Source organism: Mesocricetus auratus, unplaced genomic scaffold (genome assembly GCF_017639785.1).
Source record: "Mesocricetus auratus isolate SY011 unplaced genomic scaffold, BCM_Maur_2.0 Super-Scaffold_100026, whole genome shotgun sequence".
Taxonomy (NCBI): Eukaryota; Metazoa; Chordata; class Mammalia; order Rodentia; family Cricetidae; genus Mesocricetus; species Mesocricetus auratus.
This window is the reverse complement of record NW_024429207.1, coordinates 10,263,209-10,289,762: the sequence shown is the minus strand read 5'-3', so window position 1 is coordinate 10,289,762 and position 26,554 is coordinate 10,263,209. Positions and strand designations below refer to the sequence as shown.

At 38.4% G+C, this 26,554-nt stretch overlaps 2 protein-coding genes and 1 long non-coding RNA gene across 3 annotated transcripts in view; 1 reads left to right on the top strand and 2 right to left on the bottom strand.

Annotated features, from left to right (window-relative positions):
- Positions 1 to 23,945, bottom strand: part of LOC101838740 (disintegrin and metalloproteinase domain-containing protein 26A-like) — a 34,359-nt gene extending 10,414 nt beyond the window's left edge. Inside the window, exon 1 of the mRNA XM_040731976.1 lies at positions 23,851 to 23,945. The gene's annotated coding sequence lies outside the window, so the exon portion shown is untranslated. The remainder of the gene's footprint in view (positions 1 to 23,850) is intronic.
- LOC121134178 (disintegrin and metalloproteinase domain-containing protein 26A-like) lies at positions 896 to 23,935 on the bottom strand. The gene is made up of 2 exons (XM_040731972.1): positions 23,851 to 23,935; positions 896 to 3,472 (listed from the first exon to the last, which is right to left on the bottom strand). Exon 2 carries the CDS (start codon positions 3,348 to 3,350, stop codon positions 1,047 to 1,049), a length of 2,304 nt encoding a protein of 767 aa, XP_040587906.1. The 5' UTR covers positions 3,351 to 3,472; positions 23,851 to 23,935; the 3' UTR covers positions 896 to 1,046.
- Positions 14,093 to 26,554, top strand: part of LOC121134179 — a 54,225-nt gene continuing 41,763 nt past the window's right edge. The window contains exons 1-2 of the long non-coding RNA XR_005871221.1: positions 14,093 to 14,168; positions 16,253 to 16,310. This is a non-coding gene — a long non-coding RNA (uncharacterized LOC121134179). The remainder of the gene's footprint in view (positions 14,169 to 16,252; positions 16,311 to 26,554) is intronic.

The following is a 26,554-nucleotide window of genomic DNA, read 5'->3' as shown; positions in this document are numbered from 1 at the left end:
AGTCATGTCTGGAAGCAGTACGGGGCTCAGAGATCAGAGATCATAATACTTGGTGTTGTGTTTCATAGGTATGCTGACTCTCTGCAGCTGACAATGGCATTGTACTGGCTAAATTTATGTTAAGCTGATACAAGATATAGTCACGTGAGCAGGGGAAGCCCTGATTGAGGATATACCTGCATTAGATTAGGCTGTAGACAAGTCTATAACACATTTTCTCATTTAGTGATTCATGGGGGATTGCCCTACCCTTTTATGGTGGTACCACTTCTGGGCTTTTGATCCTTGGTTCTAAAAGAAAACAGTCAGAGAAAATCAGGAGGAGTAAGCAAGCAAGCAATACTCCTCCATGGCCTATGCCTCAATTCCTGAGTCTAGGTTCCTCCCTATTAGAGTTCCTGACCTTCTCAGATGATGGATAGTCAAAAGGAAATGAGAGTCACATAAATCCTTTCTATCCCAACTTGCTTTGGTAATGGTGTTTCATACTAGCAAGAGTAACCTTAACTAGAACAGATCTGTTGGTGAGTTTGCTAATCTGTGTGAAAATCGTCTGTAGAGTGAGATCTACTGATGCCATCAAGATGAGAGTTGAGATGCAGCAACCAGGCCAGGGACCTCAAATCGTTCTCTCAAGTTTCAAACCTCACTCTGGCCCTCCAAGAGGCAGTTTCTAGCAGACAGCAATTGCTAGGATGAAATGGGATTTGGAGGTTCCCTTTCTCCATGTGATGCAGCAGAATGGAAAGGGAAAGGTACTTGGAGCAGAAACAGGTGCAAAGAAACACATGCAGAAGACCTTGGGTTGGACCTATGCAAATGGCTGACATACAGCAATTCAATTGAAAATAAGGCAACAATTTGATTATAATAAAAAAATTGTGAGTGTGGTAGCACATCCTTTTATTTGGTGGTGGATGGTTTTGATCTTCAAAGAAGGAGGACTCCAGAATTTCTGGTCTGGGAATTTTTTACACACAGAGAGACATTTCTGTGTTCTGAAGTCTACACACTAATACATGATGAATTTTCTAAAGAGCAAACATTTATTTCTTCTTTTGTTTTTTGATTTTTGTGTCCCCATGTCCATGTTTAGATTGAGGTTTAGGCTCAGGTTCAGGTTTAGATTGAGGTCCAGGTTCAGGTTCAGGTCCAGGTTCAGTTTCAGGTCCAGGTCCAGGTTCAGGTCCAAGTTCAGGTCCTGGTGTTTCTTCTACTTCGAGTTTGTGGTGTGATTTTACTTTTGTAATTAGGAAAATCAAGGAAAATAACAAAGCCAAAAAAAGAATTGAAAAAACTAGTGTGAACTGACTCTCCTTGGGCTTCTTCTTAAAATATATCCTTGGAGGTGGTCCACTGTCTATACTACCTCCAAAGCCAGTTAGATTACAGTCTGGTGGCTCCCATTTGGCATTACAATGGCAGTGACGTTTATTGTTACAGACTCCATTCATATTGCAATAGTATACTGTACAGTTATTAAACAAAATAGACCGAGGGACACACTTCCTCTTAATGCATATTTTACTTTGACCACAAGGTGTTCCATCTCTCACTGCTCCACTGTCCTCTATTGTCATTCCAAAATGAAAGTCTATACTCCAGCAGGTTTCATGCATGAAGTGAGTCCAAAGCACTGTCTCATGGCTGCTCCTATTTGGAATCTGTTGTACATTGTCACACTGAATTCGTCCACAGAGTACATCAGCATCAGCACATCTTCTGTAGTTGAAGCTGTCATTACCACAGTTACCAAAACGGTCACCCCGTTTGTTCATTTCCTTGTAGCAAATCTCCTTTGCACTCTTGGCTTTCTTGCCGAAAAGCCTCCAGCAGTGTTCTTCACGTTTAAGACATGACATATTATAGCAATAACCACTACCCCTGCATGGGCTTCCATCTGCCACGTACACATCTTCTGGACACTCAGGTGACGTTCCATTGCACCACTCTGGAAGGTCACAGTCATTTTTCTTTTCTCTACACACTGTGCCTGTTGGTATGAACTTGCAATCTTTGCAACAAAACCCAGAAGCACATTCAGCACCAGTTTTGAACACACAGTCTTCCGTACAGCATGGGTTATTTACACATAATTTGGGGGACCCACAGTCACATTGCTCTCCATCTTCAACTATATTATTTCCACACTGGGCTGGACCGGGCAGGGTTGCATTCATTCTGACTACTGTGTCTGGATAATTGTGTAAACAAGATTTTCTGGTAATCTTTCCATACAGATAACCATAACTGCAGTTACTGAATTTAAGGGAATCAGATTTGTATGGGGCCATTATGCACTTACTTGTCCCACAAGTACAGTATTTTTCATCATGAGACATACCCAAATTATGACCCATCTCATGTGCTACAATGAATGCAATATCTTTTATAGAATTTGTCATGTAACTGTTCACTGCACAGCCATTCCTTTCGCAAATTGTACCTACATAAGCTAGCCCCAACACGCCAGGATATACTTGCCTGGCATAAAGATGTGCAAGATCATTTCTAACGCGTCTGTCAATGTTTCTTGCCTTCCAACTGCAGAAATCAGATAGGACTCTATTTACATTTCTTGTTACATTGACATGGTTTCTTTGAGTCCAAACTTCCAGTGTAGTTAAAATCACCTCAACATCTATCTGACGATAATAACCATTTATTCCATTGACTATTTGCAACATTTCCTGCATACAAACTGTGACATTACTTGCTCTATAAACATATCGTTGGTTATCAATCACCACATAATATTCAAGATATTTGTGATGGGTCCACCAGTTCTCATATTGGCTTTGCATAAGCATGGGGTATTTGCTTTCTTGAATCTTAATTTGTCGAGCTATTTCCGCTTCTGTTAACCCACATCTTATAGAAAATGATTCTGAGTCCTCACTGTCCATTTTGTAAGCAAGGTGTTCAAATGTGGAAGTTGACTTCTTGGGCATGATTTCATAAGCTGTGCCATTTATCTCTAGCATGCCTTGCAAACTCCCCAAACAGGTATTAATAATCACCATGGAATCTGGGTCTCCATCTACATTGCCCTGGTAGTAGCAGTCAGTCTGCACAAAAGGCTGTTCTGCAAAGAGATCACCTTGGTCAGTGTAGGTGAACAGTAGGAAGTTTCTGGATATGAAGTATTTTGTGGGCTTCATGGTAATAATGTGTCTCTCTCCTCCAATATGCAGGCTATAGGACAGCCTGTCTGGGGAAGTATCGTGTCTACTAGTGTCATTGATCCTCAAGGGAATCACTACTTCAGGAGGGCTACTGTACACAGCATGTCCAGTTGGGTACCATGTGGAGAGGAGGAGCACCATCCACAGGTAGAGATGAAAGTCCATGATCCTCTCATGGACCAGGGCCTCTCATACAGGCACCAGAAGTCTTACTTTTTCTGGTTTCATTCAGCACTTGTCTTCAATGGTGTGTCTTCTGGCAGAGTTGGTCAGTCAGAACATCAGGACTAAAGGACAGCATTAAACAAAGGGCATGCATAAGTAACTCATGATGATATCAGGTTATAAGATAGAATAACAAAAATTTGGCTCAAAACAATTATTTATCCAAGATGTGTCAACAGTGTTCATGGATTTTCGGTTTAATTTTGGTAAAGTATATTTGTTCTTGTGCAAATATATTTCTAATGCACTCTGGGATTTTAAAAATTTGCCCCCTTTCTCCACATTATTTATGAATGTTTTAATCTTCAGCTTTTCCTCAATAGCAATGAAAGAGGTCATAGCTGAAATTTAACATCATCTTTGCTTTCATATTTCAATGTTGTTAATTTAAATTATAAAATCCTAACTGCTTTCCTGCTTATTGAGTAATCCTATGTTCCTTTCCATCATTGCTTTGGCATGACCATGGGTATAAGAAGCTTCTCTCACACTGAGCAGTTTTCTCAAGTGTATTTTTTATTTTCTTTGTTTGTTATTATTAGTCCATGGGAGCATGTACACTAGTGTGAACATGAAGCCTGTGTTCCTGTTAATATCTGTATGGAGGGCATAATTCATTCTAAAGTGGGTCCTCAGAAACCATATACCTTGCTTATGCAATTATTATTTACATTTTAATATTTTATCTAGTTATTATATATCTGTATTGATATGAGTGTGTGTATGTGCATGGGGCTGTGTGTGTGTGTGTGTGGCGGGGGTTATGTAGAGGCCAAGAATTATCCTTGGTTATCTTTCCTAAGTCACTATCTACCTTGGTTTTTGACACAAAGTTGGTCTCTAACACAGCACTCACTAAAGTGGGGAGGTTGTCTATTCAGCCAGCCTTAGTAACCTGCATGTTTCTTCTCCATTGCTGGTATTGCAAGTACAGACTACCAAACCAGGCTTTTTATATTGTTAACAAGGGTCATTCTCATGTTCCTTTGCTTGTGGAATATTCATTTTACCAACCCACCAATCTACCCTGTCCTGTATCCTCATCTTCGTGTATAGTTATTTGAAAACAAAAAGTAATCAAGTAAGGAATGAACTGTGGTACCAAATACAGTGCTAAGAGCCTACAAAAGAAAAACAATAAAAGGATATTTAAGGACAATATAATGGAATTATGATTAAAATCCTGACACGATAATTCATTATCCATGAGTGTTTTAATTTAGATTTAATAATTCTTATACCACATAGTTTGGTGATATACAGAAAGGAATTATTTATTACTAATACAGTAATATTGAGATTGCACCAACCAATGTATATCAGAATTAGTTACTAAAACTACAGTAATGAACAGAAGGTTAAGAAAAACACTTTAAGGAATAATTGAGCAAGCATAGTCTTACATTAATTTAATTACTTTGAAATAACTCTAGAATATAGAACTATGGAGAAAAGATAACATTGTCATTCGAAATATGGTACATCTCTAACAACAGAGATTTAAAGTTGATTCTCAGATGTCATATTTTACCTTACCTCTTTTTCTCCTGTTAACTTCTTCAATTTCACCAATAGCTAGCCATTTACCTTATAAGCTTTCTATAATTTAGGATATATTTATCATATTAAAAACTTTAGAGTAACCATGCTAAAATTGAAGAGATTGGAAATAATGAAAGGAAATGCCATCCCTGGATCTGAACAATTAGCAAATAATTATGGGACACAAGTGTCCACCTCATAATTTTTTCGTGCTTCTATCCTTTACAATGAACCTCCTGAAATACTTGCCACAAGATACCATGATGCATATGGTCTCTTCTAGCTTTGTCCTTGCTCATGAAGTATTTTATGTCTCTTTCCTTTTTTAAATTTAAGTTAGAAACAAGATTGTTTCACATGTCAATCCCAGCTCCCTCTCCCTCCCGTCCTCACCTGCCCTTCCCTACTAGGCTCCCCAGACCCAAACCCAATCTCCACTCTGATTCCCAGGGAGGGTGAGGCCCTCCATAGTGTATCTCCAGAATCTGTTATTACATCCAGGTCAGGGCCTAGGCCCTCCAACAGAGTCCAGGCTGAGACAGCATCCCTCACGTGGGATGGGTGCTCAAAGTCCATTTGTACACCAGGGATAAATACTATGCAAGGCCCCATAGATTATCTAGGCCTCCTCACTGACAACCACATTCAGGGGGGCCTGGGTCAGTCCATGCTTTCCACACAGCCATCAATCTGGGGTCCAAGAGCTCCCCCTTGTTCAGCTCAACTGTTTCTGTGGGCTAAACCAACCCAGTCTTAACTCTTTTGCTCATCAGTTCTCCCTTTCTGTGACTGGATTCAAGGAGTTCAGTTCACTGTTTAGCTGTGGGTGTCTGCCTCTGCTTCCATCAGTCACTGAATGAAGGTTCTGTTTCGCAGATTCTGTGGCAATGGGATTTTATGCTGGCACTCCCCACTCCCCTGATTCATGTCTAAAATCCATATATGAGTGAGTACATACCATGTTTCTCTTTTTGTGACTGGGTTCTCTCACCTAGGATGGTTTCTTCTGAATTTGCCTGCAAATTTCAAGATTCCATTGCTTTTTCTGCTGAATAGAACTCCATTGTGTAAATGTATCACATTTTCTCTATCCACTCTTCAGTTGAGGGGCTTCTAGGTTGCTTCCAGGTTATGGCTATTACAAATAATGCTGCTATGCATATAGTGGAACAGATGTCCTTCTTGTATGAATGTGCTATTTTTGAGTATATACTTAAATGTGGAGTTGCTGGGTCTTGTAGTAGACTGATTCCCATTTTCCTGAGGAATCTCCATACTTATTTCCAAAGTGGGTGTATGAGTTTGCATTCCCAACAACAGTGGAAAAGTGTTCCCCTCTCTCCATATCCTCTCCAGCATAGACTGTCATTGGAGTTTTTGATTTTATCTATTCTGACAGCAATGAGATGATATCTCAGAGTTGTTTTGATTTGCATTTCCCTGATGGCTGGGATGTTGAGCACTTTCTTTTGTTTCTCCCAGTCATTTTAGACTCCTCTACTGAGAATTCTCTATTTAATACTGTACCCCACTTTTCGACTGGGTCCTTTTGTGTTTTCAGACTTGTTTCTTGAGTTGTTTGTAAATTTTGGAGATCAGTCCTCTGTCAGATGTGGGATTATTGAATATCTTTTCCCAATATGTCAGTTGCCTTTTTGTCTTGCTGACTGTGTCCTTTGCCTTACAGAAGCTTCTCAGTGTCAGGAGGTCCCATTTATTAATTGTTGATCTTAGTGTTTATGCTACAGGAGTCATGTTCAAGAAGCTATCTCCTGTACCAATTTGTTCAAGGTTACCTCCCAATTTCTCTTCTAACAGTTTCAGTGTGGCTGGATTTATGTTGAATTCTTTGATCCATTTGGACTTACGTTTTGTACATGGCAATAGACATGGATCTCTCTGCAGTCTTCTACGTGTCAGCATCCAGTAATGCCAACACCATTTGTTCAAGATGCTTTCTTTTTTTCCATTGTATAATTTTAGCTTCTTTGTCAAAGATCAGGTTTTCATACATCTATGGGTTAATGTCTTGATGTTCGATTCCAGTGTTCTACCTGTCTATTTTTGTGCCAATAACAAGCTGCTTTCAGGAATATAGCTCTGTAATAGAACATGAAGTCAGGGTTGGTGATGCCTCTGGATGGCGCCTTGTTGGACAGGGTTGTTTTGGATATCCTGGGTCTTTTGTTTTCCTATATAAAGTTGAGAATTGTCCTTTCGAGGTCAGTGAAAAATTGCTCTGGTATTTTAATAGGGATTACATTAAATGTGTAGATTGCTTTTGGCAGGATTGCCATTTTTGCTATGTTGATCCTACCTACCCAAAAGCATGGGTGATCTTTCCATTTTCTGGTATCTTCTTTAATTTCTTTCTTTAAAGTCTTAAAGTTATTGCGATACAGGTCTTTCACTTGTTTGGTTAGAGTTACCACAAGGTATTAGATGTTGTTTGAGGCTATCGTAAATCCCGATGTTTCTTTGATTTCTTTCTCCGCCCTTTTATCATCTGTGTATAGTAGGGCTACTGATTTTCTTGAGTTGATCTTGTATCCTGTCACTTTATTAAAAGTATTCCTTGGTAGAACTGTAGTAGTTTATCAGTAGAGTTTTTTGAGTCACTTATGTAAACTATCATATTATCTGCAAATAGTGAAAGTTTGACCTCTTCCTTTCCAATTTGTATCTCCTTGATCTCCTTTTGTTGTGGTATGGGTCTAGCTAGAACTTCAAGGACAATATTGAAAAGTTATGGAGAGAGTGGAGAGCCTTGTCTTGTTCCTGATTTTAGAGGAGCCATGTTGAATTTCTCTCCATTTAGTTTGATGTTGGCTGTCAGTTTGCTGTATATAGTTTTTATTATGTTAAGTTCCTGTTATCCTGTATCTCTCCAAGACCTTTATCATGAAGGGGTGTTGAATTTTGTCAAAGGCTTTTTCAGCATCTAGTGAGATGATCATGTGATTTTTGTTTTTCAGCTTGTTTATATGGTGGATTGCTTTGATGGATTTTTGTATGCTGAACCATCCTTGGAATGAAGCCTACTTGATCATGGTAGATGAGTTTTCTGATGTGTTCTTGGATCTGATTTGCCAGTATTTTATTGAGTATTTTTGCATCAATGTTCATGAGGGAAGTTGGTTTGAAGTTCTCTTTCTTAGTTGTGTCTTTGTGTGGCTTGGTATCAAGGTTATTGAAGCCTCATAGAAAGAGTTTGGCAAAGACCTTTCTGCTTCTATTGTGTGAAATACTTTGAGAAGAATTGGTATAAGCTGTTCTTTGAATTTCTGATAGAATTCAGCTCTGAGGCCATCTCGCCCTGGGCTTTTTTGGTTGGGAGACTTTTGATGACTGCTTCTATTTCCTTAGGAGTTATAGGTCTATTTAAATTGCTTATCTGTTCTTGATTTAATTTTGGCAGGTGATAGCTATCCAGAAAGTCATCCATTTCCTTTAGATTTTCAAATATTGTGGAGTATAGGCTTTCAAAGTATGACCTGATGATTCTCTGGATTTCCTCAGTGTCTGCTGTTATGTCCTTTGCATTTCTGATTTTGTTTGGTAAGTTTGAATAAAGTTTTGACTTTCTTTTTGATTTTCTCAAAAAACCAACTGTTTGTTACATTGATTCTTTGAATTTTTTTCCTAGTTTCTACTTTCAGATTTCAGCCCTCAATGTGATGATTTCCTGGCATCTACTCCTCTTGGGTGAGTTTGCTTCTTTGTGTTTTAGAGCCTTCAGCTGTGCTGTTAATTCTTTAGTGTAACTATTCTCCAGTTTCTTCATGTGGGCACTTAGTGCTATGAACTTCCCTCATAGCACTGCTTTCAGAGTGTCCCATAAGTTTGGGTATGTTGTGTCTTCATTCTCATTGAATTCTAGGAAGTCTTTAATTTCTTTTTTTATTTATTCTTTGACCCAGGAATGGTGCAATTGTGTAGTATTCAATTTCCATGAGTTTGCAGGTTTTCTGCAATTTTTGTTGTTGCTAAATTCTAATTTCAATGCATGGTGGTCTGATACTTGCATGAAGTTATTACAATTTTTTGTTCCTCAACATTATTACAATTTTTTTGTACCTGTTAAGGTTTGATATGTTGCCAAGTATGTTGTCGATTTTTGAGACGGTTCCATGTGGCACTGAGAAGAAGGTATATTCTTTTTTATTTGGATAGAATGTTCTATAGATGTCTGTTAATCCCAATTGGGTCATAACTTCTATTCGTTCCTTTGCTTTTTTTGTTAAGTTTCTGTCTAGTAGACCTGCCCAGTGATGAGAGTGTGGTGTTGAAGTCTCCCACTATAAGTTTGTGGGGCTTCAATGTGATTTGAGTTTTAGTAATGTTTCTTTTATGTATGTGAATGCCTTTGTATTTGGGGCATATATGTTCAGAATTCAAACTTCATCTTTGTGGATTTCCCCTGTGATGAGTATGAAATCACCTCCTTCATCTCTTTTGATTTTATTTATTTATTTATTCTTTTTTTTTCTTGGAACTAGTTTTCTTGAGGTCTCCTCACCCCGAACTTGAATTTCATTTAAATCTAGAGTGACTGGCAACAGGATCCACAGTTCTTACTGGACCCGCTATTTTTTTTTGAAGTTTTTTTAGATCCTGAATTTCTTCCAAGAGTAGATAGAGTTGGTTGACCACAGGACCATGAACATTCCTTCTGAGGTCCATTCCCTGGTAGGAATTTCTTTCTTTCTTTCTTTCTTTCTTTCTTTCTTTCTTTCTTTCTTTCTTTTTTTTTTTTTTTTGGTTTTTTTGAGAAAGGGTTTCTCTGTATTGTTTTGGAGTCTGTCGGTCCAGCCTGGCCTCGAACTCACAGAGATCCACCTGCCTCTGCCTCCCGAGTGCTGGGATTAAAGGCGTGTGCCACCACCACCCGGCCCCTGATAGGAATTTCAATGCAAACTGGGAAAATTTACCTGAGTCCCAGAATTTCAGCCTTACGTTACATTACCACTTAGAAAAATAAATGTTCAAGTACCTATCTTGGGATGAAGGAGGTCATTTATGCTTTTATAAAAAATGCAAGAACATAATGTAAAAATGCTGAAAAGTCAGATGATGCCACATAAGACATCGCTGCTTCTTTTTCTTAGAAGACAGGATTTATATGCCAAGTTATTTTTTCCTTTTCAGCTGTTTTTGAAATAGTTTTACCATGTGGCTCAAGCTGGACATGAACTTATCTTCCTGCCTCAGTCTCCCAGGTACTGGCAGTTCAAGGCAAGCATCACCCCAGCCTGGTCTCCTCCCACTCTGAACTAGCTGTAGGCCAGCTGGTCCTCTCTGAGGAGGATGGAAAAGCAAAGCAAATGAGACAAAACTCAAATACTTGAAGACCATCAAACTGTTCAAAGTCTTCTCATGAAACCATAGCTTTCTTCTCCAAGAGAAAAATCATATTAAAAAAGTGGAATTATGCATATAAATATGTGACTCTGCATACAAACTGCATTGGTTTCACTTCCATGTGAAATCAACCCTGATATCTTTCTTGCTTTTTGCTGTAATCATACCAGAGATTTGTTTTTGCCCAAGAAATCTGTCAAAGGTTGAGCCAGGGTTTAGATAATGTTTCTTTCACCTCAAGTTATAATGAATCTTTGGAATTTACCACTGCAGTCTCATTGTGCTAATAATAATGTTAAAACTGGCAGACTTAAAAAACAAAATGAAACCTGAAGTCATCCACACATGGTATTTGTATAGTTTGCTGTTTGGAGCTTTTAAAAGGAAGAATTCATGATGCATAATCTAAGTGCCTGTTTCAAATTAAACATCTCCCTTCCACTTGCAACCTGCATCTTCCTAGTGAAGCAGACTATAGCAGAAGACTCTTGCCTGCTGGCTTTTTCTTCTGCATGCTCCAGTGTGCCTGTGCTGCGTCTGAGGTGGAATAAAGAGGAATCTCTCCACTCCAAACCTTGGAGGCACCCTTAGAAAGCCATCTGCATTTCACCCAGGAAAGTGGCTGCATCAAAGAACCAGGGTGTCCTACTGAGAAGACAACATAGAAATTCTTGCCAAGTCCTGAGTTCTGAATTCTGGGCTGAATATGAAAGCACCTAAGGTCATGAAAATATTCATCTGGTGTGCTAAGGTTTCTCACATGGTCAGGCCGAAGTACTTCACCTCCGGAGAGAGGCCAGCTGCCCAAGGGCATGCCTCACTCCACTAAATGATTTCACTTTAAAATCTAATTTGTTAGATATTAAGATTGCTACCCCTGCTTGTTTCTTGGAGTCATTTTATTGGAAAATCTTTTCCCAATACTTAACTTTGAGGTAATGTCTGTCTTTGAAGCTGAGGTGTGTTTCTTGTATGTAGCAGAAGGATGGGTTCTGTCTTTGAATCCATTCTGTTATCCTGTGTCTTTTTATGGGTGAGTTAAGTCCATTAATATTGATGGATATTAAAGACCACTTATTGCTCATTCTTGTTTGTTTTTGGAATGGTTGATGGTGGTGGAATTATATGTGGATTTCCACCTCTTTTTTTCTTTTGGCTGTCGGTATGGTGAGATGATCTATTGTCTATGTTTTTCTGGTTGTAATTAACTTCCTTGGATTGGAGTTTTCCTTCCAGAACTTTCTGTAGGGCTGGGTTAGTGGATACGTATTGTTTAAATCTGGTTTCATCATGGAATATCTTGTTTTCTCCATCTATATTGATTGCAGGTTGTGCTGAGTATAGCAGTCTGGGCTGGCGTCCATGGTCTCTTAATCTTGGTAGAATCTCAAGGTCCTTCTGGCTTTCAGAGTTTCCATGGAGAAATCAGGTGTGATTCTGATAGGTTTGCCTATGTATCTCACTTGGCCTTTTTCCTTTGCTACTCTTAATATTCTTTCTTTATTTTGTGTGTTCGGGGTTTTTACTGCTATGTGGCAAGAGGTCTTCCTTTTTGGTCCACTCTATGTGGTGTTCTGTAGGCTTCTTGTACTTTCATTGGCATGTTTTTCTTTAGGTTGCAAAGATTTGTTGAATATGTTTTGTGCGTCTTCGAGACGGTTTTCTTAAACTTCTTCTAACCTATTATTCTAGGTTTGGTCTTTTCCCGGTGTCCCAGAATTTCCTGGATATTTTGTGTTAGGGATTTGTTGGATTTAAGATTTTCTTTGGTCAATGAATCTATTTCCCCTAGTGCATCTTCAACATCTGAGATTCTCTCTTTCATTTCTTGTATTCTGTTGGTTATTTGCATCTGTAATACCTGACTATTTCCCCAGTTTCTCTATTTCCAGCATTCCTTCAGACTGTGTTTTTTAATTTTCTCTATTTCAGCTTTCAACCCTTGCACTGTTTGAATTGTTTCTTGCAGTTTTTGCTTTGTCTTTTCCTCTCTTTCTTGCATTTCTTGAATTTTTTGGTTTGTCTTTTCTTCTATTTCTTGCAATTTTTACATTTTTTGGGTTGTTTTTTTCTTCCATTTCTTTAAGGGATTTTCTCATGTCCTCTTTGAGGGCCTCTATCATTTTCATGAAGTTGTTTTTAAGGTCTTTCTCATCTGCTGTTCAGGTCTTGAGGGTGTAATGTCTCTGGTCTCTGGCAGTGTTGTATTGGTTTTTCTGTTGCTGGGTGTGTTTGTATATTTTCTCCTTCCCATCATTTCTTACTGTGGGTGCAGAAGGAGTCTCTTCCTCTCCTGATGGGTATATGACTATGGTTCCTTTCAAGTAGGTGGGAGCAGGTAGGTCTAATACCCTAGTGGCTTTCCTCTTGCATGGATAGAGGCCGTCCTCTTCCCAAATATGCCTCTACCACTTCAACATGTTTTTTGGTTTCTGTTCCATGTGAGTAAGCCCGACTTCCTTCCCCTTATATGCTATCCTCTACTATCTCCAGAGTGAATAAATTTCAATTCTTTACTTTAATTGTCCTCATATACTGTAAAATAAGCTGAACTCTGTGTTTTTATTTATATTATAAATATTTTTGCTATTTATTTACACAGTGTTGAATCTAATATGGAATGCTCAAATATTTGGAATCCTAGAAAATAATTCCATGACTTCTAGAAAATAATTTAAAGCAGTGATTCTCAATCTGGGTGTCATAATCCCATTGAGGGTGAAATGACTCTTTCACATGGGTCTCTCCGGACCATTTAAAGACATAAAAATTTATATTACAATTCATAACTGTAACAAAATTAAAGCTACAAAGAAGCAATGAGCGTAATTTTATTGTTGGTTGTTACCGCACAACATTAGCATGTTGAGAGCCAGTGCTCTATGGGATCAATTGTCTACCATTAGTTTACCTTCCTGAGGTCAATAAGTATCTAAGAGGCTTTGCACCCTTGTGCATGTAGATGTATATATTGTCTATTTCATACAACTTATTAACATTAATTCATGAACTTGGAATTAGAGGGGTAACTGTGTAGGATTCAATTTCTTTGGTATATAGTTGAGAAAATATCAGTCTGAGACCAGTGTGTTTTCTAAGCTGGTGAGGGAAAATAACAGAAACAAGTTTCTCTATGTTAAATACCATAAGTGTGGTATCATAATCAATAGTCTTGCCATTAACTCTAGTTGGTTACCAATCAAATGAGCAACATCCTGTATTGATTAGGGCTCTATGAAACACTACAACAATTCAAAAAGATGTAACCCACTCTAGGTACTGGAGTTTTAATATGATAACTTTAGATGTCCAGTTTTTCTCATTATATGGTAACTCCATTTAAATTCCTTTCATATACGTACATATTTTGAATGTGTTTACAATTGTAGGTTTCATACAATTTCTTTACAGCCTTATTGTTAGCTATTAGTCTCTATATTCCTGCCTTTATTCAGTCCTCCCATCATCCACACCCTTTAATACTTCTGTTCTAATGTCTCCATTACTTTGTTATAATTCTACATTCTACAAATCCTTCCTGGGAAGATCCTCTTTTTTCCTCTGGTCCTTTACTAGACACCTAACTGCTGTTTTCATTCTAAGTCAAACACATGTATCTAACCCACATTTAGGAAAAATGTGTAATACTTGTCTTTATTGGTCTGGCTTAACTTCCTCAAGATGATTATTTTTATATCCATATGTTTACTTGTAAATTTTATTTTTTAACAACTGAATACTATCCCATAGTCTAACAATACTAGATTTTGTTATCTTTTCAGCAGGTAATGGTCATCTTTTGCCATCATTCACGCAAATAATATGAAGTAACAAGGATGAGCAATTATCTCTATGGTAAGATGTAGTTCATGCTTCTGATTTATACAGATAGACCTTGGAGTAAAATCAGGTCAATTTTTTGAGGAGCCTCCACACTGATTCCATAAAGGGTATACTAGCTTGTGCTTCCACTCGCAATTAGTAACTGTTCTGCATTATCAACATAAGAGTAATTTTAATTATTTGCTAATTAAACTTGGTCATACCTGGAAGCTTGCTACATGCTAGTGTTCTTCCTTGGCCCTTCCTTCTTATTTCCATATCTGCGCTATGACCTTCTTTGGATTTTCTTTTTTTTTTATTTTCCAGTTTAAATTTAGATAAGAAACGAGGTTGCTTCACAAGTCAGTTCCAGGTCCCTCTCTCATTCCCTCCCCTCCTCCCGTGCCCTCCCCCCCCAACCCCCCATTATCCCCTCATTCCCCCAGGGAGGGTGAGGCCCTCCATGGGGGTGTCCATAGTCTGTCATTTCATATAGGGCAGGGCCTAGACCCTTCCCCAAGAGTTCAGGGTGAGAATGCACCTCACATTGTTCTATGGGAGTCCAAAGTCCGTGTGTATACTTGGGATGGGTACTGATCTGCTGCCCAAGGCTAAATAGATTCCCTAGGCCTCCTCACTGACACCCAAATTCAGGGGGTATTGATCAGTCCCATGCTGGATTCCCAGGCTGATGCCCCTTCTTTGGATTTTCAAAACTGTTTATTCTATACATCCTAACAACTTGTTTGTAAATAGTCCAAATTTGACCTGATTTTCTACTCTTTTTGTTTGTTTATTTGTTTTTTTTTAATACAGGGTTTCTCTGTGTAACAGCTCTAGCTGTCCTGGAACTAGCTCTTGTAGACCAGGCTGGCCTTGAACTCAAAGATCTGCCCACCTCTGCCTCACGAGTGCTGGCATTAAAGGTGTTTGCCACCACCACCACCCAGCTGATTTTTCCACTGTTAAAAGTTTTCTATAGTGTTCATTATAAGGTAATATGAACTTGTCTGCATTAAGTAGCTTAAATTTGTTGTCTGGTGGATTTAGAGATCAGAATCTCAATAATGTGATGTCCTCAGAGTCAAACTTTATCTCATGTTGTTAAGGAATGATTAGCTTCAAGATACTGCTTCAGTCTGGTGTTTCCTTGAGGAGTGAACATTATGCTATTTGTTACTTACCATTATATCCAATGTCCAAATTTTAGTCCATTTAAATGAACTGTGAATTGCATCATAAAATTTCATTATTAAGAAAAAAACTATTTTGTGAGTAAAAGTCATATATGATAAAATTTCTATTTTAACATGATGGGCAGGCAGGCTTTTTTGAATTACTGGCTACTATACACAGAGAAGCAACAAATGTGAATTAGCAAGTAACTTTGTAATAAGATTCAGAGCCAGTTGAGCATGTGCCTCAGAGTGGTGTAGCTGGGTATTCAGTTGATTGATTTTTCAGGTTTTTAAAGAGCCTCCACACTAACTTGAATCATGACATATCAATGTATATTCTCCTTCCGTAGAATGATATTTCTGGCATAAAACGCCATGACCAAAGGGAATTTGGTGAGAAAACGTTTCTTCCTGCTTACAAACTCATCTCATAGTCCATCACTGTGAAGTCAGGAAAACACTGTAGCAGGTCAGAAAGCTGGAGGCAGGAACTGAAGCAGAAGCCATGGAGAAGTGCTATTTACTGACTTGCTCCTCATAGCTTTCACAACCTAAATATACATGTAGGACTACCAAACCTCAGGTAGCATTGCCCAATAGAGTTGTGGCTTTCTGCATTAATCATTAATCATCCTTACGAGACTAAAAACTTACTGTATAGCAAAGGTAACTATCATTCAAGCAAATAGGCACCAACAGGATGGGCCAAACTCTAGTGATTGTACATCTCAAAAAGGGTCATTAATAAGAATATCCAAAGATCTCAAATAAACTGGACATTCAGGAAATGAATAACCTAATTATAGATGGTGTATAGAACTAAACAGAGTGTTCTCAAAAGATGAGTCAAAAAATGGTTGTGAAACACATAAAATGTTGAAGCTCTGTAGTTTTAAATGAAATCCAGTTAATTTTGATATTTTATATTACCTAAATCAGGATGGCCAAGATCAATGAAACAAACAGCAGCAGATGCTCCGGAGGCTATGGAAAAAAGGTAACACTCATTGATTGCTTGTGGGAGCACAAACTGATAGAGCATTCTGGAAAACAGTCTGAAGGTTTCTCATAAAGCTGAGAATTATTGAGCACAAGCTCCAGTTCTACCACACCAGAGCATCTGTCCAAACAGTTGACATATTTCTACAGAAATACCTGATCACCCATGGTCACTGATGCTCTATTTATAGTAGTCAGGAAATAGAGACAGCCTACCTAGGTTAGACAATATTGTTCAGCGGTTAAGGAAAATGAAATTATAGAATTTACAGATAAGAGGTTGGAGCTAGAGACAAATATCTTTATTGAAGCAACCCAGACACCCCATAATAAACATTGCATACTTTCTCTTCTTTTTGGGTGGTGCCTTTTATGCCTTAACAATGTTTGTTTCATTTGGACTATCCACACAAGTTAGGTAGCCAGGAAAGGGCTAGAGAAGAGAAAGAGAGGTCCTTCCAAGGAGGGGAAAGAGAACATAGTGCTATAATTGGATAAGGAAGAAATCAAAAGAGGATGAATTGGGAGAGGAACAAGACATGGGAAGAGATGAGGAGGGATAACGAACACTAATGGCCTTTTGAAACTCCACGTGGAAATCTACCACAAACATTCCTAATTTGTATAGAGTTTATATAGACTTGTCATATCATGAGAGACACAATGCCCCCCCAAAGACATTTGTTTGTCCCAGTTACCCTCTCAGCACCAACCACTGATTTCATCTTTTTGAATTTTTGTCATTTAATAGGGTACCATAGAAAACCCAAATGTTATAGAGTATTGCCAGCGCTATTGGTTATTCTTCATAACCTAGTGGTGAAAACCTTTTCCGAAGGTAAAAAATACTTATGTCATCAGATCAGGATAAATGTCACTCGTGTCTAATCACACTCTTTCCTCCTTTTGACTAATGTTCATACTTCCTGAAGTCACCATTCTCACCAACTATGTACTTTGTATGCTCCAATAGCAATGTCCTGGCACCATATATCGTCCAGTGAAATGGAGCCACAAATATTGTATGTGTAAGCCTCCCAAAGATTGTATTGCCTTTAAGGTGCACTTTAGGAGAATCCGTCATTATTTGGTAACTCCATATAAACTCTATAAAACTCTGACACTGCTAAAGTGGTCAAAATCTGTAACTAGATTGGTCATGAGTCCAAGGGGAGATCCCATAACAAACATTATGCTTAAAGAACATAGCAATAAAGTGACTCCTAATGACACTCTGCTATGCTTGTAGATCACTACATGATTGAACCCTCATCAGAGAAGCTTTTCCTTTTAGTAGGTGGAAATGAACAAAGAGACCCATGATAGGACCTCATGCAGAGAGTATGCTACTTTGAAGCACACAGCCCTAGTTGGGATGTCTGTATCATTTCCCCTACCCTCAATGTTCTGGGAATTATATGGAAGAGAAGGCAGAGAGACTATAAGAGCTAGAGGAAGATGATTCCAACGAATTAGCAGTTTATAGACACCGGGCTGGTATACAAAAGAACTGACAGAGAAGGCGTTGGTGATTATGGTGTGTCTGCAGTACCTCTAATAAAGCAAAACTCATTAGGGTTAATGGGAAAGGAGCACAAAGTCCTATCCATATCCAAGAAGCTATTTAGAATTAATAGCTTGTGGGAGAGAGAAAAACAGTATCCTTCAATAGATTGTCATGATGTATATCAGCTATCATTCAGAAAGGGCAAATGCTCAGGCATACCTGAACTAAACCAAATAGATTCCAGGAGTTTCTTTGATTGTGTGTGTGTGTGTGTGTGTGTGTGTGTGTGTGTGTGTGTGTCTGTGTGTCTGTGTGTCTGTGTGTGTCTGTGTGTGCCTGTGTGTGTGTGTGAGAGAGAGAGACAGAGAGACAGAGAGAGAGACAGAGAGAGAAACAGAGAGAGAGAGAGAAGAGACAGAGAGGAACAGAGTGGGGGGGAGAGAGGTGGTCAGGGCCCTTTGAAAAGGGAACAGGTGCTTTTCTTAGTAACAGCAGCTGAGAGTGTATCTTGTCAGAACTCCAAAGACACGCCAGGACAAATACCTAAATACTAACCCTTACTATTCCTTCAGTTAAAACTATATCATAGAACCAGAGTAACAAAACTGCCTTGTTGCTAAGAGAAAAACAGAAGTATATACTAAAAAATGTGTTCCCACAACAGTCTCCAGGAGAGAAATTACTAGTGTTGTTTTATTAACTTATTGTGTTGTCAATTTGTTTTCAAAATGTTTATTTCCATAGAGTAGTAATGGTCTCGATCTTTTTCAGAAGAATTATATTTTATAATGGGCATTGATTAATTCAGAAAGTAATTATTGACCTAACTGCTTAGAATAAATGACTTCTGTGTGCTCTTCCCAAAATGGCTTAGGGGAACATCACAGAAAGGGGTTGTAAAATAACTTAAGATGAAAAGGGTACACTCTCTTTTGAGAGAATGTAGCTGTTGAAATCATGAGCTCACGACAATAGAAGTTATGTGAACAACACCAGAATTAGATTCAAGCCACCCAGCATTCTGGCATGGGTGAGAGGGATTATTGTGTGGTAGTTTCTTCTTGTATCAGTAAGGGAATGATCTTTAAGATTAAGGGTACTGAAAGGAATGAGAACCAAAAGAATGTTCTAAGATGGGGGGCTTGTTCAACCACAGGATGTTGAAAAGAAGATGAAACAGAAGGAATTTCTATGGATTAGTGAAACATTCCAGCTACTGATGCAGTTTGTTAAGCTCAGGAAGTAAACTGTTCACTTCACTAACCAAATTCACTAGGACTCTTCTTTAGGAGCATATGTAAGTAATAAGAACTGCTGAGAGTCTCAAAACAGCTGATCTACCTGGAGGAGCTAGAGACCAGCTGAACTTCCTGGAAGGAGTAGAGAAAGACTGGGCTGCCTCGTATTGCCCCAGGCCAAGTGTACTGTCTAGAAACGACCTTCTCCTGCCTGGTGAACAGTGTCACTTGTGTGGTATGCTCTAGGTTTCTAGGTTTCATGAACCCATGCTATATTGGACTTTTGCTAATTTAGCTGTATCTGAGCTATTTCCTATGCTGAATGATACCACTAGTCCGTATTCTTGGGAGTGACTCCAATGAAACACATTGACTCACCAACTTGAAATCTTTCCGTCATTTTTTGGAAAAAGGACAAAGAGATGATGGCTAAGCTGGCAAATGCAATTTCTGCTACAATGGATGCAAACCTCAATAGGCTTCCAAAAGATAAGTGACAAATGGACTAGAAAAGAAAGCAGAGATGTAACAGCTTTTCACAATGGCTGTGGGGTGTGTTTGTGAAAAAAGGCTTGGTCTAACTATAACCAACCAAGCAAGAGATTTGTATGACAAAATCTTTAAGACATGGAACAAAGAAACTGAAGAAGATGCCAGAGTATGGAAAGATCTCCAATGCTCATGGAGCAGTGGGATCAATATAATATATATGGACATTGTACCTAAAGCAATCTACAGACACCATCTTAGATGCATCTCTATGAAACTCATGAACAAGGAAAGGATGTGTATTCTTCTTATATCTATTAAATACAATGCTTGAAGGTTTAACTAGACCAATAAGAGAAGTGTAGGATATACAGCAGTACTATGTCAAAGTATCCTTATTTGAAGACGAAGCATATGTAAAAGTCCCTAATATCTCCACCATAAGACTATTATAGTTGATAAATCTATTAAGCAAAGTCACTGAAAATAACACTCACATTAAATAAATAATTTAATAATTAATATTCAAAATAATTATTTATTTAACATTTCCTATTCAAGATAATTATTTAGTGATAATGATTGTTAATTACTCAAAATCATTATGAACAACAAGAGCCACAAGACCCTATTGGAGATATTCTAATCCCAATTTTAAGTCAAACTACAGTGCTACAGTAACACAACAATATGAGGTTGGTGTAGAGATCACCAATAAAGGGAACATCAGGTTGCAGAAGGCAGTGCTCTTGACAACCTTAGTCACTTTTTTAGTATTCAGAGGATCCACAGTGACATTACTCTCTGTGTCCAATCCAACTATTCCAACATTGCTTCAGAGTCACTAGTCTTTTTTCAAGTGTTACATCATTCAAACACATCTTCTGAAAATGTTACAAACCAAGCATTACTACAGCTGCTGAATTTACTGGATAATGTTAAGAGAAGCTTTTTCTTTGCTAGCCGCTTTGGTTTATCCCCCGCCAGCCACCCGGGCTCTGCCGCATTGTAGTCCCCAAATAAACACACAAGACGCTGTATTAATTATGAAGCTGCTGGCCTTGCTTGTTTCTTACTGGCTAGCTCTGACTTAAGTAATTACTCCATAATTGTTAATCTAAGTATGTCTCTTACCGGAGAGGTTTCCGGGCTTCCTACCCCAATGGCATTACATCTCGACTCCTCGTGTTTCTCCTACCCAGAGTCCTCCTGGACTCCTAGTCCCTCCTATCTAGATTCCCTATTGGCCAGACAGTACTTTATTGACAAATGCACAGGACTTCCCCAACATCTCCTCTTTTCTGTTTAAACAAAAAGAAAGGTCTTAACTTTAGCATAGTCAAATTATATATAACAGAACAGTTATCAAATAAGAACATAGTCACAATATTTTAGCAAGATTTAAAGAAAATATCATCTATCTCATTCTTGTGAGTCCAAAGTCCTATATGTAGCTTATCTCTTATCATAACTAAGGAAAACTATAATTATAGCTATCTGTCTTCAACTCCATCAAAGACCACAGAAGGATAATATATAAACACTAGAATTGACAGAGACATCTTGCTACCTGGACAGTCACCCAAAGTTCCTCTGTAACGTTGGGGCATCCATCTTCAGCCCATAGGCCACAATGTATCCAGAAGATTTCTCAGCAAAGCAGGACATTTCAAAACTGTCCATCTGCATTGGCAGTCTGTCAGTCATTTTTCTTTGTCCTGCAGAAAGTCTCGTAGACTCTTCCATGAAGCAGGAACCCTGTAAGACTGAGTTCAGCTGTCACTTTCCTATGGGTCCTTCATGTCCAGATTATACAACAACAGTCAAGCAGTACAGGCAAGAGCAGTTTCTTGCCCAAATGGCTAATCTTGCCATGTTGAAAGCAAACTCCATAACAAGTTTCTTCGATGCCCATCTTCCTCTCAGACGTAATTGGTGCTGCCAGGAGCAGACATTTCTCATTGTCAAGAAAAACCCTAAACCATTTTAAATGCCATTTTCTGAAGGTCTTTGAAAGGTTTGAAGACGATCTTTCTCAAATATATTTTTGTATATCTAGAAAACCTAACTTACCTAACTATAAATTCTATTATAAGTAACTATCTATAGTCTGTATTCCATTATGCATTACGTTTTAAAAGACCAGTATAAGCACAATACTTAATCAAGAGGAGAAATACACACATCACAAAATTGACCTTGAATTTGTATCAATAAATGAAAAACCATATCAATACAAAGTATTCATTTCCATACCATAATCCCCTTTTTCCTTTAAGAATAGATTGGTTGTGATCATTAACCAATTATAAACAATCCCATTTAAATGAAAACAAAGATTTATAAACAAGATGGGAATCAGGACGTCGCTCATTCCAAACTGCTTCCTGCTGGAAGGGGGCGCTGTTCATACCGTGGGGATCATGACAAAACTCAGAAACCTGTGTAAGTCCGTATTTTCGGGGTCTGTAAAACTCCATCATCTTAGCTGTCTCAATTGTTGAAACATCTGGCCCACTGCTTCCGGGGGTCTTGGTTCGTCAAACCACAGAAGCCTGGAAGGAATCTTCAGCTTTTCATTTTCTGTAGAAACATAAGTAAAATCTCCTTTCCCAAGTAACATATCATTATACTTAAATTTTGAAGTCAAGGCATTTTTAAAAGATAGAACTTGGATTAATTCAGCAGCATTTATAATCAAGTGTACTTTAGTAGCAGTTCCTTCCTGAGCAAGCAAAAAACTGAAAAACATAATAGCATACAGTATCCAGACTCTCTGTGTGTTTTCCATCTTTACGTGGCTTATTTATTTATCTATTAATTATTATTACTCTATTTCTTTCACTTTTATTTATTTTTCTCTGAGACAGGGTTTCTCTTTGGAAACCTGCCTGCCTCTGCCTCTGGAGTAAATCCTACCGGCGTGCGCCACCACAACGCCGGCTTTTGTATTTATATACCCCTTTGCCGTTTCATTTTCTCTCTCAATCTCACGTATATTTTTAAACACACTAAAGATGGCTGGACAGACAAACACATGATGTTGGTGGTGCCTGGCTGTTAAGAATATGCTCGTGTTCAAACTTGAGTCTTCATGATTATGATGCATCTCCTTTACCAACTCATCTGTCTCTCGCATCTAGTATGCTCATTTTCATAGAAACAAGAATTGTCCTAACAGTAGAGAAAAACTAAGAAAAAAATGTGAATTGCTACACACAGTGCCAAAAGGCCATAGAAGATAATTCTTTAGTGAAATAGATTTTGAAGGCAATCCTGAACTTGGGATTTAGAATTTGACATGCAAAGTCACTGTTCAATATGGTTTTGAATGATATTTCATAATTATTAGAGACCATAGATTTGTGTTGTATAAAAATGATATACATTTTTAATGTAGTCCTGTTAAAACTGTACCAATGTGGGCCTCAGGATCTTATATTAAAAAGGTATTTCAGAAATATGTAACAGGATAAAACCTGGAAAGCATGTTTGTACAAGCCTGACTTAGCATTCATTAAATTACTGTATTAAAATGATTCTGGAGCCCAAAGGTCTTGACAAAATACAATACTTTTATTGAAAATCTGGTACAGAATGACCTTAACGGAGTCTTCCAGACAACTATCAAATACCATCTTTTATCTATTGTTTTTTCCATTATTTTCATCAATAACTAGAAACTTAACTTCCAGGTTCTCTGTCATTTAGGGAATATGAGTTTAATCAAATTAAAAACAGCATAAAGCACTATATGCATTACACAAGCACATGTACTAACCACCAAGTATGCTATGCTTCTTATTTTGAGGATTATAATTTTAGCACTCAGGGCTACAGGAAAGAGGACCAGTAGTTCAAAACTACATAGCAAGTTCAAGCTCAGCCTGAAATTCATGAGACCATGTTTAAAAACAACATCATCTGGCTAAATGAAGAAATACTCTCATGAAGTTCAGCACTTTCATGAAAATTCAAAGCAGTTTAGTAAACTCAGATTACCTAGCAGTTTCCTTGTTATGATTATTCAACATCAAACATCATATATGATGCAGAAACATTTTTAAAAATGAGTATGCTCTTTAATCTTCAAAAATATAAATTGCAGGTTTTTCTATGTGTAGAACTGTCTTCCCCAGTAACATGTTCTACACATAGACATGAAAAACTACAGAATGACAAAAACTCTAGAACTCTAGTGAGTCACCAATGAAAGAGAGAAAAGCAGAAAATATTAAAGGAAATATCATTCCCCCCTAATTTTAAAAAATTGGCAAGGGATTATGGGTTGTATATTTAGTCACCTGGTAATCATCTGTCGTTGTCTTCTGTGGAATGACACTGCTGAATGACCTGCTACGACACAGTGATGTTCATATCTCTAGTTCTGGCTCTGCTGTAGCATTATCTTCTGAGACCACACAGGATAAAGGGAACTCAAGGGTTCTCTTTTGTCTCCGGTGGACAAAGTTCTAGAACCCTGTGCCTTGCAACAGAAGCCTCCCAGACAACAGTACCTGGCAATTGATGAGGCTCTACCCAACTGTTCTTCAGCCATTTCAACCAAGCTTGTTAGGACTTCTTCCATGTGAATAAATCTGAGTTTCTCATCTTCATTTGATGTGCTCCAGTACCTCTAATATGGACAACCCCATTTCATTACATGTATTTTATTTTACTATATTTGAATAGTAAAGTCAGAAGAACTCTGTACTTTTGTTCATGTTGCAACCTTTTTCCCAGTTCATTTTCTCAGTAGTGAACAACATTATGGAAGACTCTTAAATCACTCAAATATGCAGGAATTTTTCTACCTCTTTCATAACATAGCCTAAAGAATAAAGTGTCTGTCACTTCGTGCCTTTCAGTGGTCAATGAATATATCAGACACTGCATCTGCTCATGAAGATACTTTGTCTATTTCCTATACCTGTCATAAAAATAAGGCTTAGAGAGAACTTAAGATATGGGAATAAAATAGTAGAATAGGGATAAATTTTATTGGCAACTAACTGTTTCTTGAGAAAATAGCAATGTGAGATCAATGTTTTTAACAGGATGGGTTGGAAAAATGTTGAAAACAAGTCTACTTACTAATTAAAGTTGCCTTACCATCTGCCAATGTTTTCCTTGACCCTTCCATCTTCAGGACATTCCTTAATCTTATCACAGTTGCCCAGTCTTTGTACCACAATGCTTTTTGTCAGATGTCATTGTCTGTCTTTAAGCTTTACACAATTTACAAGAGCCAACTAATAAGCAAAAATCCCAATTCAACAGTCAAAATCACATATGGTAAAAATGTCATGTCTTTGGAATACTCGAAATGTATTAAATACATATATAATTTATCAGGATGTATTAATTATACAAGCAACTATTGTCAGATTAATATATGTTTTTGGGCTGCTTCTAAATCTAATTCCCACCAATAGATTGAATATGGAGAAAGCCTTTAGCCAAATAATTACAGATTGGAACAGCCGTAGAGTGTGATTTTACAATACTTTTTTACATATTTTGTGAAGAATTACAGGAGCTGGAATTTTTTAATATTAAAATAAATAAAATTTATTTATTTTTTATTTTAATTTTAAATAGCTTGTTTTACATGTCAATCCCAGTTCCCTCTCCCTCCCCTCCTCCCGCACTCCCCTTCCACCCTCCCTCCCACCCTATTGCCAAATCCTTCCACATAGGGGATGTCTAGAGTCTATCATTTTACTCTTGGTAGGGTCAAGGCACTCCCCTAAGAGTCCAGGCTGAGAGAGCATCTCTCTTTGTGCTATAGGCACATGAAGACAGATTGTATACCAGGGATAGACACTGATCCACAGCTCAGAGCCCCATAGGTTGTCCAGGCCTTCTCACTGACACTCACATTTGGGGGGTCCAGATCAGTCCCATTCTGGCCTCCCCACTGTCGGTCTGGGGTCCAAGAGCACTCCCCTGTTCAGATCAGCTGTCTCTGCTGGTTTTGCCAGCCCATTCTTTGCCAATTTGCTCATCATTCCTTTCTCTCTGTCACTGGGTTCCTTGGGTTCAGTTCAGTGCTTAGTTGTGTGTTTGCCTCTGCTTCCATCAGTCCCAGGATGTAGGCTCCCGGATAGTTATAGACATCAAGTTCATTATCAGGAATGGGCATTCGAGGTGGTCCTTCCACTATTGCTTAGCTTGCCAATTGATGTTATACCTTTAGATCACTCGAGGTCACTCTGGTGCCTGATCTGTCTTCGATCCTATGATTCCCTCTTCCCCCTATTCTACCCCCACCCCCTCAATTTCCTGTTCCCCCATGACCAACTCCCTTCCTCTTTACCCCCTCTATTCTTCCCAGGTCCCACTACCCCCCCTCGCCCTGTTCCCCATCCATTCAGAGGATCTTGTCTCCATCCTCTTCTCTTGGGTACTATGCATATATGCATATCTTTTAGGTTCTTTCCTGTTTCCCAGACTCTCTATCTGTGGAAGTGCAGACTGGCACTATCCTGATCCATATCTAAAATCCATATATGAGTGAGTACATACCATGTTTGTCTTTTTGCGACTGGGTTACCTCACTCAGGATGGTTTCTTCCAGTGCTATCCATTTCCCTGCGAATTTCAAGATTCCATTGTTTTTTTCTGCTGAGTAATACTCCATTGTGTAAATGTACCACATTTTCTCTATCCACTCTTCAGTTGAGGGGCATCTAGGTTGCTTCCAGGTTCTGGCTATTACAAACAATGCTGCTATGAACATAGTGGAGCAGATGCCCTTGTTGTATGAACCTGCCTCATTTGGATAAATGCCTAAGAGTGGAATTGCTGGGTCTAGTGGTAGATTAATTCCCATTTTCCTGAGGAATCTCCATACTGCTTTCCAAAGAGGCTGTATGAGTCGGCATTCCCACCAGCAGTGGAGGAGTGTTCCTCTCTCTCCACATCCCCTCCAGCATAAATTGTCTTTGGTGTTTTTGATTCTAGCCATTCTGACAGGAGTAAGATGGTATCTCAGAGTTGTTTTGA

Bases quoted from the DNA above. Each gene is read 5' to 3' on its own strand.
- LOC121134178 (XM_040731972.1), bottom strand. From the start codon at position 3,350: ATGGACTTTCATCTCTACCTGTGGATGGTGCTCCTCCTCTCCACATGG.